Source organism: Hibiscus syriacus, unplaced genomic scaffold, assembly GCF_006381635.1.
Source record: "Hibiscus syriacus cultivar Baekdansim isolate YM2019G1 unplaced genomic scaffold, ASM638163v2 tig00110570_pilon, whole genome shotgun sequence".
In the NCBI taxonomy this organism is placed as follows: domain Eukaryota; kingdom Viridiplantae; phylum Streptophyta; class Magnoliopsida; order Malvales; family Malvaceae; genus Hibiscus; species Hibiscus syriacus.
In genome coordinates, this window is record NW_024062785.1 from 1,041,200 (window position 1) to 1,053,969 (window position 12,770).

At 32.3% G+C, this 12,770-nt stretch overlaps 1 protein-coding gene and 1 long non-coding RNA gene across 2 annotated transcripts; both read left to right on the forward strand.

Moving 5' to 3' along the window:
• Positions 1-797: 797 nt before the first annotated feature.
• On the forward strand, positions 798-2,124 carry LOC120132881 (proline iminopeptidase-like). Its single transcript, XM_039149575.1, has 5 exons — positions 798-1,086; positions 1,265-1,401; positions 1,488-1,661; positions 1,764-1,999; positions 2,087-2,124. Exons 1-5 carry the CDS (start codon positions 912-914, stop codon positions 2,112-2,114), a joined length of 750 nt encoding a protein of 249 aa, XP_039005506.1. The 5' UTR covers positions 798-911; the 3' UTR covers positions 2,115-2,124.
• An 8,774-nt stretch (positions 2,125-10,898) lies between these two features.
• LOC120132882 lies at positions 10,899-11,584 on the forward strand. Its single transcript, XR_005517054.1, has 3 exons — positions 10,899-10,969; positions 11,050-11,118; positions 11,375-11,584. It is a non-coding gene; the product is annotated as an uncharacterized LOC120132882 (long non-coding RNA).
• Positions 11,585-12,770: the final 1,186 nt, after the last annotated feature.

Below are 12,770 nucleotides of genomic sequence, written 5' to 3' on the forward strand. Positions count from 1 at the left end.
AATCCATTACAGAAAAGCAGTAATTAGAATAGCGTAAGTAACCACATTGCCTTTTACCATTGAGCTTCTTCCATTAACATCTCTACATCTCCCCTAGACCGATCAAAAGTGCATTGAAAGGAGGAGTTTCAAGGGGCGCGTGCAGTCTTAGCAATTCATTAGACAAATTGCAAGCTTGATTGAATTTCACCCTTCTACATAACTTAGAAATCAAATGGGTTAGCCAATTTGTATTTGGAAAAACACCATGCATCCCAAGTTGTAAAACCAACTTAATGAGTTCTCACTCGATCAAGTCCACTCCTCTTCTACTTCTATTCGACAACCCGTAAAAATTAATATCCCCGGTAACATCATCAGATGGAACATAGGATAATGGTTGAAGCATTTCATCGAGCACTTTGATGGCGAATTCAACGCGACCACCGATTTCTTGGAGTGGGATTTCGAGGAAGAGCTGAACTCATCCTCTTGCGGAGGCGGCGATGGTGGCGGAGATTAGCTCCGGCGAGGAGGTGACAGTGGAGGAGGTATTAAGACCGCTGGAGTTTAAGGAGACGGAGAAGGTAGTGTTCATTTTTCTTGCAGGCATGTTCAGTTTCCATCAGGGGTTAATATCACAAGTGATCATGAAAAGTCTTGGCATCCAGCGGCTGAAGTTTATGAAAAAGTCTAACAGAACAAGCTCAAACTCAAATCCACGTGTCGTTCCTTATGAGTTAAAATTCTATGTATCGTAGCCTTCACTATCCCGAAAATGTTGAAAATTCACGCGTCACCTTCCTTGATAACGCCCTCTTTTATGTAACTTGTCCTTCTCATCATCAATCTCCCCGACTCTCTCTCCACTCCGATCCGCCATTCTCCGCCGCTTTCGTCTTCACCGGACTTCAATTCGTGCACTCGTCACCATGTCTGTGTCCAAATCCGACGCCACTAGCCATTCAACGCCTGAACACGTCTCCGGAAACTGGTACTCGGTGCCGGACCTCCAACTCCGGGAACACCGATTTATGGTCCCCCTCGATTATAAAAATCGTGATGCTTCTTCGAAGATATCCATTTTCGCTCGCGAGGTCGTCGCGTGTAATCTTGCTTCTTCCCCTTGAACTTTAATTTAGGCAATCTTGTTTAATTTATTTGTTTTCTGAATAAATCACTGTTTGATTCACATCGTTTCAAAAAAACAATGTTGATATACCGAAGTGAAATCAACTGATTGTGTAAGTTTTTAAGTAACGCCTGACGCTGAATTGGATTTCAGTTGGGAAAGAAGAGCAGCCAATCCCATACCTTTTATTCCTTCAAGGAGGGCCTGGTTTTGAATGCCCTCGACCAACTGAAGGCAGTGGATGGATACTTAAAGCATGCGAAGAGTTTCGGGTTATATTGATGGATCAGGTATGGTTTCATTGAAAGATGATTATTTTATAACTCAGTGCTTGTTTATACTTTAAATCCTTGATGTTTTCCACTTTCAATGGCAGCGAGGAACAGGTTTATCGACCCCTTTGACTCCATCATCTATGCAGCAAATAAAGTCTGCCCAAAAGCTGGCTGATTACTTGACACATGTCCGAGCTGACAACATCTTCAACGACGCTGAATTCATCCGAGTTCGTCTCGTTCCTGAAGCTAAGCCTTGGACCGTTTTAGGTCAGGTGTTGTAGTTAAATCTCTGTTCTTGATGATTGTGCTTGTGCTTAATTACATTTTGCATATCACATGCTGTTATCTTATCCTTTGTTTTCTTGATTGTGTAGAGTTATGGTGGTTTTTGCGTAGTTACTTATCTGAATTTTGCACCCAAAGGTTTGAAACAAGTGCTTCTAACTGGAGGGATACCTCCAATTGGAAATGGATGTACTGCAGATTCTGTTTATAGAGCTTCCTTTGAACAGCTTATTCATCAGAATGAAAATACTATAAGAGGTTCCCTCAGGACATTGAAATTGTCCGAGATGTTGTTACCTTTCTGGCAGAATCCGAAGGAGGCGGGGTGATGGTCTTCCTCATTTGTTCTTGTTGTTCTACCTAAAAGCTAAATCGTATCTTAATCATTTATTCAAATTTCCTTGTTCGGCAGGTACAGCTTCCATCTGGGGGAATCTTAATCCCCAGGGGCTGTGTAACACCCCAACCCGTACCCGATCCAGCTACGAGTCCGAGATGTCACATTGACTTTTCAAAACCTTTACTTGAACAAAATAGTAAATAATTTTTAAAACTTTTACTAAATACAATTGACTAATTTACATAAATTAGTATCATATGATTTTACAAATCAATTAGAGCATATCAAATTCCAAAACTTTATTTACATGCCAACTACCTCTATATACCAATTACATATATTTTCTGATCTGAACTTTGTAAAGGAGATACTGACCTGTCTAGCTCCACATTGCTCTCTATATTCTTTTCGAACCTACGTGTGAAACAATCACACGCTAAGTCGATGACTTAGTGAGGCAAATAAAACATATAATAGAAATCATAAAACATTCCATATAACTAAACACATGAACATTTAATACTAACTTATCATACAAAATCATATAACAATTTCATACAAAATCACACACATCTTTTTATATAACAAATACACTCATGTACATATATCATCATCTACTTTCTTAGCATTATCATATATATTATTATCATTATTTATATCATTATCATCAAATTATTTATCACATGATCTTGTATTTATCATTTCTGCATATCATATAAAACATATATCATTTCACCTAGAAACACCCATAACATCATACAATTCATATAACACATTTCGTATAATCAAAAACATATCCATCATATATATATATATATATATATATATTGTATTTGTTATTGTTTCTTTATTAGCCCATGATACACTAGTGAGAATTAAAGATATTTGAGTGTATTGAGGTTGTGCACAAATGCTGTCACCACAGCTCGTATACATGCACCGAAGTGCCGCGTAGAATTACACCGTAGTGCTACGTAGAATTGCACCGTAGTGCCACGTAGAATTACACCGTAGTGCCATATAATAATGTCCATAAGGACCACATATCATTCCTTAAGAACCATATACATATGCCAAGGATCACATAGGTGTCTCAACAGACCCCATACATGTTCCAAAGAATACATATATATCTCGGAGGACCGTGTAGACCCTCGACTCTTGGCATGCCAACTATACCCCTAGCTCTCATGACACATAACATGGGCATTATCATTTATTTCATTTCATATTCATACATTCATATTACTTATCTCTTATCGCATGTCTGATCTCTTATAATCATGTAATCACATAGCTCATGTCATTTCTTGTGAAATCACACATATCATGTAATACATATAACTCCTATACTTTCTCATATATTCACATAGGTAATATCATAGGACTTATATCTTTTCATATGGTTTATGTTCTATTCTCTTATATTCACATACATGTAATACATATATCAAACATGTTTACATAAATCATTTCTATATAATTCACATGTACTTATATTTTTTTTCATATACTCACATAGTCATTTAATATAATATTTCATATGACCTCATATATCACATCACTTATATACATATCCAAATATTCATAGATACATATCACTTAAATTATTCCTATTTACATAATTTATGGTCATATAGTTCCTATCACAAGTCACTTATCTTATCTCTTCTTCTCATATGTTCATATTTATCATACAACACATAAGTTTTATTACATATTTATATCACATTCATATATCACTAATTCATAATATAATTTACATCGTATCATCTATCTTATTCTTTATTTCTTGGTATGCACTTATATTACATAACCTATATTATACTGATAAACATATATATTACTTCTATTATTTCTTTTATATACAAATTAATCAATTTACTTAATTCAATTTCATATAACTCCTATAATTTTCTCATATCACTCCATATTCAAGTTTCCTAATTGATACATTATTCTCATTTCATTCTATAACTCAATCTTATTTAGTTTCTTTCAATTCACATTAAATCATATAACGCTATTATACTAAATTCTCATAATTAATTATACCAATATGTACACTCATAATCCCATTATTCATATAACTTTTCCACTTAATTATCTAGTTTCTATCGTTTCTCATGGATTCACTTTCATCATATTCTTTTATATTTTTTCATATTTTATTTCATAATCCTATACTCCCTTTATCATATGATTTATGTAGGTTCTCTTATAACTCTTCATAAACATATATTTTCCATTCTATATATTATGTAGATCTTATCATATGACTTATTCTTTATACTTGCATAAATTATAACACATACAAGAACATATCAGCTCATATAATCAATCATACATACATTTCATGTCATTCGCCTACTTATAATCAACACTTCATGCATAATAAAACAACTATCAGAAATAGACTTATCACAAGTCCAATTTCCTTATAATCCTATAAAATAAGATGCACTCACATGGGCCTCACTAAGTTAATACCAATCTCTCATATTTCCCTTGATCGATCTTATTTTCCAAATGTTTCAGAACTGATTTATGCTCGGTATCTACACAAATATACAATTTAAGGTAATCTATCAAAATCTAACCTTATAACTTGATACTAATAGCTTAAACGACTTTAAGAAATCAACATTTCCATTTTCCTTTAGGGGTTTATCGATACCCTACTGGGAATATCGATACCCTCATGACATTCTAGAATTCTGCTCGTTTGAGAGGGTATCGGTACCCCTTTGAATGGGTATCGATTCCCCCTAGCCAGAAATCATTTTTGAGCTCGAAAATCCACTTGATTCAATTCAAACGCTTCATCTTTCATCCCCTTTCATATTCCTAACTTACATATACATACTTAAACTCATTAATATTCATTTATCTCATCTTTAACCTCAAAATTCCATCTTTCTTATGGAAATCAATAATCATACCAAAGTTTCCATGTTATCCAAACTTAATTATAACACTTCTAACTTCTTATTCTTATAGATGACAAGTCAAATTCATCCTCCAAATTCGTTTAAACCTTCTTATTCAAAATTTCACTTAAAACCATATTCTTTAATCTCTTCTAACATCTTCATCTTTGAGTTTTTACTTATCTTTAGACTTCCTTAAGCTTTCTTACTTTCCAAAGAATCAAAACCAACTTAGAATTCAAATAATAATCAACAAATAAAAATTCTCACCTTAGCTCTTGGCTTCCATGCGTGAAGAAGAAAGGAGAAGAACAAAACTCTGGAAACTCATTTCCCCTCATTCCCACTTTTTATATCCCTTAAAAGAGAAATAAAAATATTCTCTTAGAAAAGACCATAATACCCTTATTACTTTCAAACTTTACTATTAAATCCAACCTCAAAATTCTCCAATTAAAATTATGAACTTTTTAACTTATTTCGAAATTGAACACAATACTTTCAAAATTCACCTTTAAGTCACTAGCCCGATATTGATGATGTTACAAATCTCCCCTCCTTTAAAGAAAATTTGTCCTCGAATTTTCACTGTACATCTTGATAAGAACATATGTTCTAATGTTTTCATGTTGCTTCATTTACTTAATCTTTCGTGTCGCCATCAGAAAACTTACTTTTCATTCCTTTAGTTCTTCATCTACCTTCTTCCCTTATACATCCATATCATATCACTTATCAAGTATACACTAACTTCAGTTCTTATCACTTCAAATCATAAATCAATCAATTTACTCATCAATCTCTAATTGCCTTGCAATCATACTCCAACTTCATTCTATCATCACTTTACTGTCTCTTAACTTCTTTAATCATATAAATCATTCTTTGTTTCTCTGACTACTTCTACTTGACCAAGAAACATAACTTTAAATCTTCATTATAGATAATTAAAACATACATCTTGCAGAATCAAACAATCTTTCACATCCTCTGACAAACCTTTCTTACTTCTAATCAACTTATAATTTATACTTCAACATAACCTTTATCATATCTGATCCTTTAAACTCAATCATTTCATTTCCTTACTCAATTACTTTTCCCAAATTTAAAATCTTCTTATAGCGTAGGTCATATCTTTTCTTCAGACTCTCATACTCTTCTAGCTTCCTTTAGATACACAAATCTGTATCTTCTTAACTATACCACATTTACATTATCAGAATATACTACCATATCTAAATCCACATCAGACTTGATTGACTTAACCTTACATCTTTTCCAAATCTTACAACTTTATCACTTTTACTATTACAACTCATCAATAGCAACTGTTCAATCTAGGGCACAAGCCCTAATCAATCAATCAATTATATACATCATTTCTATTCGAAATTATCTCAACAATAATTTACGTAACTTATAAATCCACCTTTATTCTCATACACCATGCAATTTCCATTATTCATACTTAACATTCTAACTTCTTTATCGTATAAACTGATTAATGATGTATCCATTCTTAAATTCTTCTTATCAATCCTTAGCTTTACTCAAACATACAATTCCTCACTTCCTTCACTATATCACTTTACTATGATCACAGTATACAACTGTATCCAGATTCACTTCATATTTGGTTATCATATCCTGACAATATCTTAAAATCTTATAACTCCAATACATTTCATCACACAATCTTGTTAGTCAACGCTAACTCTTTCCATCTGGAATACAAACCTTTATCATATCCACAATCTTACTTATACACAATACTACCCATTTGATTCAAATCCATAACTCTGATTTCATTCATCTTATAAACATATCACTGATGCACTTATTCTTGAACTCTTTTACAATTCTAACCACATCATTCGATCCTTTAACGTTCTTATGGTGACACTTGTTCACCATATTCTAACTTGTCCACTTAGTAACGAAACTACTCAATTTAACTTCTCCTTTTGCAGAAATTAAAACCTTCTAATCATTATCTTCATATCATTTAACCCAAAGGTCTGTAACAACATAATCTTCCTCAAATCCACCCTTGAACTCGGGTGCTCTTAACTCTTTCAACTAATTCGATACATTCATTCTATGAGTTAAAGAAGTGGAAAATTGAAAACACATCAAAATATTATTCAACATCATGAAGAAATTTTCTAATCTTGTACAGGCATTCCCTGAGGTTTTTCGCTCTTCTCCCTGCCTGGACAGGGCAGGTGAATGCTATTACCTTCAGGTCTATCGCCTTGTGCTTCACTTTTGAAGCTCTCAATATCACACATCTAATATAATATAACTATTGAACTCTATTAACAAGACAGCACACTCCTTACCGTTCAGACCATAAACTTTTTCACTTCGTGTTGGCATGTACATTTAAAAAAAATATATTGTTGAATTCGATTTAAGCCTAGAATCGGCTAAACCATAGCTCTGATACTATTAAATGTAACACCCCCAACCCGTACTCGATCCCGATCCGGCTACGAGTCCGAGATGTCACATGACTTTTCAAAACCTTTACTTGAACAAAATAGTAAATAATTTTAAAACTTTTACTAAATACAATTGACTAATTTACATAAATTAGTATCATATGATTTTACAAACCAATTAGAGCATATCAAATTCCAAAACTTTATTTACATACTAACTACTTCTATATACCAATTACATATATTTTCTGATCTGAACTTTGTTAAGGAGATACTGACCTGTCTAGCTCCACATTGCTCTCTATATTCTTTTCGAACCTACTTGTGAAACAATCACACGCTAAGTCGATGACTTAGTGAGGCAAATAAAACATATAATAGAAATCATAAAACATTCCATATAACAAAACACTTGAACATTTAATACTAACTTATCATACATAATCATATAACAATTTCATACAAAATCACACATCTTTTTATATAACAAATACACTCATGTACATATATCATCATCTACTTTCTTAGCATTATCATATATATTATTATTATCATTATTTATATCATTATCATCAAATTATTTATCACATGATCTTGTATTTATCATTTCTGCATATCATATAAAACATATATCATTTCACCTAGAAACACCCATAACATCATACAATTCATATAACGCATTTCGTACAATCAAAAACATATCCATCATATATATATATATTGTATTTGTTATTGTTTCTTTATTAGCCCATGATACACTAGTGAGAACTAAAGATATTTGAGTGCATTGAGGTTGTGCACAAATGATGTCACCACAGCTCGTATACATGCACCGAAGTGCCGCGTAGAATTGCACCGTAGTGCCACGTAGAATTGTACCGTAGTGCCATATAATAATGTCCATAAGGACCACATATCATTCCTTAAGAACCATATACATATGCCAAGGATCACATAGGTGTCTCAACAGACCCCATACATGTTCCAAAGAATACATATATGTCCCGAATGACCGCGTAGACCCTCGACTCTTGGCATGCCAACTATACCCCTAGCTCTCATGACACATAACATGGGCATTATCATTTATTTCATTTCATATTCACACATTCATATTACTTATCTCTTATCGCATGTCTGATCTCTTATAATCATGTAATCACATAGCTCATGTCATTTCTTGTGATCTCACACATATAATGTAATATATATAACTCCTATACTTTCTCATATATTCACATAGGTAATATCATAGGACTTATATCTTTTCATATGGTTTATGTTCTATTCTCTTATATTCACATACATGTAATACATATCAAACATGTTTACATAAATCATTTCTATATAATTCACATGTACTTATATTCTTTTTCATTTACTCACATAGTCATTTAATATAATATTTCATATGACCTCATATATCACATCACTTATATACATATCCAAATATTCATAGATACATATCACTTAAATTATTCCTATTTACATAATTTATGGTCATATAGTTCCTATCACAAGCCACTTATCTTATCTCTTCTTCTCATATGTTCATATTTATCATACAACACATAAGTTTTATTACATATTTATATCACATTCATATATCACTAATTCATAATATAATTTACATCGCATCATCTATCTTATTCTTTATTTCTTGGTATGCACTTATATTACATAACCTATATTATACTGACAAACATATATATTACTTATATTATTTATTTTATATACAAATTAATCAATTTGCTTAATTCAATTTCATATAACTCCTATAATTTTCTCATATCACTCCATATTCAAGTTTCCTAATTGATACATTATTCTCATTTCATTCTATAACTCAATCTTATTTAGTTTCTTTCAATTCACATTAAATCATATAACACTATTATATTAAATTCTCATAATTAATTATACCACTATGTACACTCATAATCCCATTATTCATATAACTTTTCCACATAATTACCTAGTTTCTATCGTTTCTCGTGGATTCACTTTCATCATATTCTTTTATTTTTTGCATATTTTATTTCATAATCCTATACTCCCTTTATCATATGATTTATGTAGGTTCTCTTATAACTCTTCATAAACATATATTTTTTCATTCTATATATTACGTAGATCTTATCATATGACTTATTCTTTATACTTACATAAATTATAACACATACAAGAACATATCAGCTCATATAATCAATCATACATACATTTCATGTCATTCGCCTACTTATAATCAACACTTCATGCATAATAAAACAACTATCAGAAATAGACTTATCACAAGTCCAATTTCCTTATAATCCTATAAAATAAGATGCACTCACCTGGGCCTCACTAAGTTAATACCGATCTCTCATATTTCCCTTGATCGATCTTATTTTCCAAATGTTCCGGAACTGATTTATGCTCTGTATCTACACAAATATACAATTTAAGGCAATCTATCAAAATCTAACCTTATAACTTGATACTAATAGCTTAAACGACTTTAAGAAATCAACATTTCCATTTTCCTTTAGGGGGTATCGATACCCTACTGGGGGTATCGATACCCTCATGACATTCTGGAATTCTGCTCGTTTGAGAGGGTATCGGTACCCCTTTGAATGGGTACCGATTCCCCCTAGCCCATAAATCATTTTTGAGCTCAAAAATCCACTTGATTCAATTCAAACGCTTCATCTTTCATCCCTTTTCATATTTCTAACTTACATATACATACTTAAACTCATTAATATTCATTTATCTCATCTTTAACCTCAAAATTCCATCTTTCTTATGGAAATCAATAATCATACCAAAGTTTCCATGTTATCCAAACTTAATTATAACACTTTTAACTTCTTATTCTTATAGATGACAAGTCAAAATTCATCCTCCAAATTCGTTTAAACCTTCTTATTCAAAATTTCACTTAAAAGCCCATATTCTTTAATCTCTTCTAACATCTTCATCTTTGAGTTTTTACTTATGTTTAGACTTCCTTAAGCTTTCTTACTTTCCAAAGAATCAAAACCAACTTAGAATTCAAATAATAATCAACAAATAAAAATTCTCACCTTAGCTCTTGGCTTCCATGCGTGAAGAAGAAAGGAGAAGAAGAAAACTCTGGAAACTCATTTCCCCTCATTCCCACTTTTTTATATCCCTTAAAAGAGAAATAAAAATCTTCTCTTAGAAAAAACCATAATACCCTTATTACTTTCAAACTTTACTATTAAATCCAACCTCAAAATTCTCCAATTAAAATTCTGAACTTTTTAACTTATTTCGAAATTGAACACAATACTTTCAAAATTCACCTTTAAGTCACTAGCCCGATATTGAGGATGTTACAGGCTGCAATTTCTTGGTCTATCCGGTTTGATCAAGCGCAGGTTTTGAACGATTGCATTATCAGTAAGACATCGTAATTCATACGTTTTAGTTACATCCTTCAGAACTTGTAACCTAATGTCGTGCAACATATTATATTTTAGTTTTCATGTTTCAGGTTTGAGAGGGTCTGGGATCCAATTTTAGTTCCAGGAGCACCTAAGCAGATGAGCTCTTACTTTTTAAATGATGTAAGGAAAACCAGTTTTCCATTATTGATCACAATTTGAGGTTCTATCTAATGGATATATCTAAATTGATTTACACGCAGTATGAAACATGGGTGTCTTTTGGTACAAATCCACTTTATGCAATTCTCCATGAGTCAATTTACTGTCGGGTAAGCTTCCATGTTCTATAGACTGTTGCTTTCTTGTGTGTTTAATGGAATAGTTTGTAAAGTTGAGCATGACCTCTAAGAATTGGAAAAGAATGTGATAATGTTTTTGGTTGCTGGTTAAACAATTTTCACCTACCGAAATCTTGACAAGTCGGCTTAGCTTAAGTTGCAAATGCACATTTATTCAGACAAGCTAATCCGTTGTATCAATTAGGTTGCTATTTGAACTTTATCCTAATTATGTTGTGTTCTAAAGGGTGCTGCGTCGCTGTGGTCTGCTCACAGAGTAAGGGCTGACCATGATAACAAGTTCGATGCAATCAAGGCTGCAAAAGAAGGACGTTCCGTACTTTTTACGGGGGAGGTAATACTATAGTACTTTCTAGATGACTATAACTACGAACTTACATTAAAACATTTAAGTTTATTTGATAAATAATCAGTAGGTTTGAAGTGAAGATCTGTCAGCAAGCTCAAACCTATTTTTTGTGAAAACCCGGTTACTTTTGTGATTTAGTTTCAAATAAGTTAAAACCCAGCAGATTCTCCGAGACATAGGAGATATTTGTCTACCTTTCTATCATCTACATCCTTTCATAACAGAGTGAAGCTCCATTGCTTGCTTGTTTCAACTTCCTGGCATCCCTGCCTCGAGAGGCAATGCTGTTCATTGCCTGCACTGTAGATATCTTGGTCAGTTTTAGAGACTAGCACTGACATATCGGATACCTCGACTCCCGTGTATTTAGGAAACAAAATAGCTGTTGAGGTAATAATTATATGTTATTGCGAGTCTTTCTTATTTTCTAAATAATGTCAAACATTTAAACCTTTTCTAAGTTGATGCATAAGTTTAAGTGAACATTGTATCCCCTTGCATTTCGAAGAATCAGAGCGGTGATGATATTATAAAATCGAATATTTATCTTGAAGGCAAATCTTCTACGACTGTTATGGCTCTGGACAATTAATGTGTAGTTTGTGGCCTACAAATCAACTTTCCAGAGTGCAGTTTTCTGCCATGGTTTTTGTCAATGAAATTAAGCTGCTGGTTGATGCATGTGATTTTAAATTTATGCAGATGATATTTCCATGGATGTACGATGAAAGTGAATCTTTGAGGCCTTTCAAAGAGGCCACAAATATATTGGCTGAGAAGGAAGATTGCCCTCTGATAACCGTCGTTTTGCCATCAAAATAATTTCTGGCTTCTTAATAAATAAAAATGAAAATGTAGTATAGAGAAGCAGGGTCGATCCACAGGAATTATGGTATTTCTGATTTAATAAAATTATTTCTTGATTTTAGAAAAAAATAGAATTCCAGATGAAGTTGAAAAGATATATTAAAATAAAATAAATAAAAAAAGAAAAATAATATAATAATAAATATTAATAGTAATAAATATAAAAGGGGGATTTTTTTAACAGTTGTGGTTAAAATAAAAAATAAGAATTAAATAAAAGAAAAAAATAATTAAATAAACAAATTAAAGAGATTAAGATAAAAGAGAAACTTATTATGAAAGCAGCCTCAGGCTTCAGCTTCCCCTCAAATTCCTCGGATCATCGAAACAAATTTTTACTTCAAGATTCACGTAAGCTTACAAGAACAATACTTCGCTGTCAACTCGGATTGTGTCGTTTCAACAA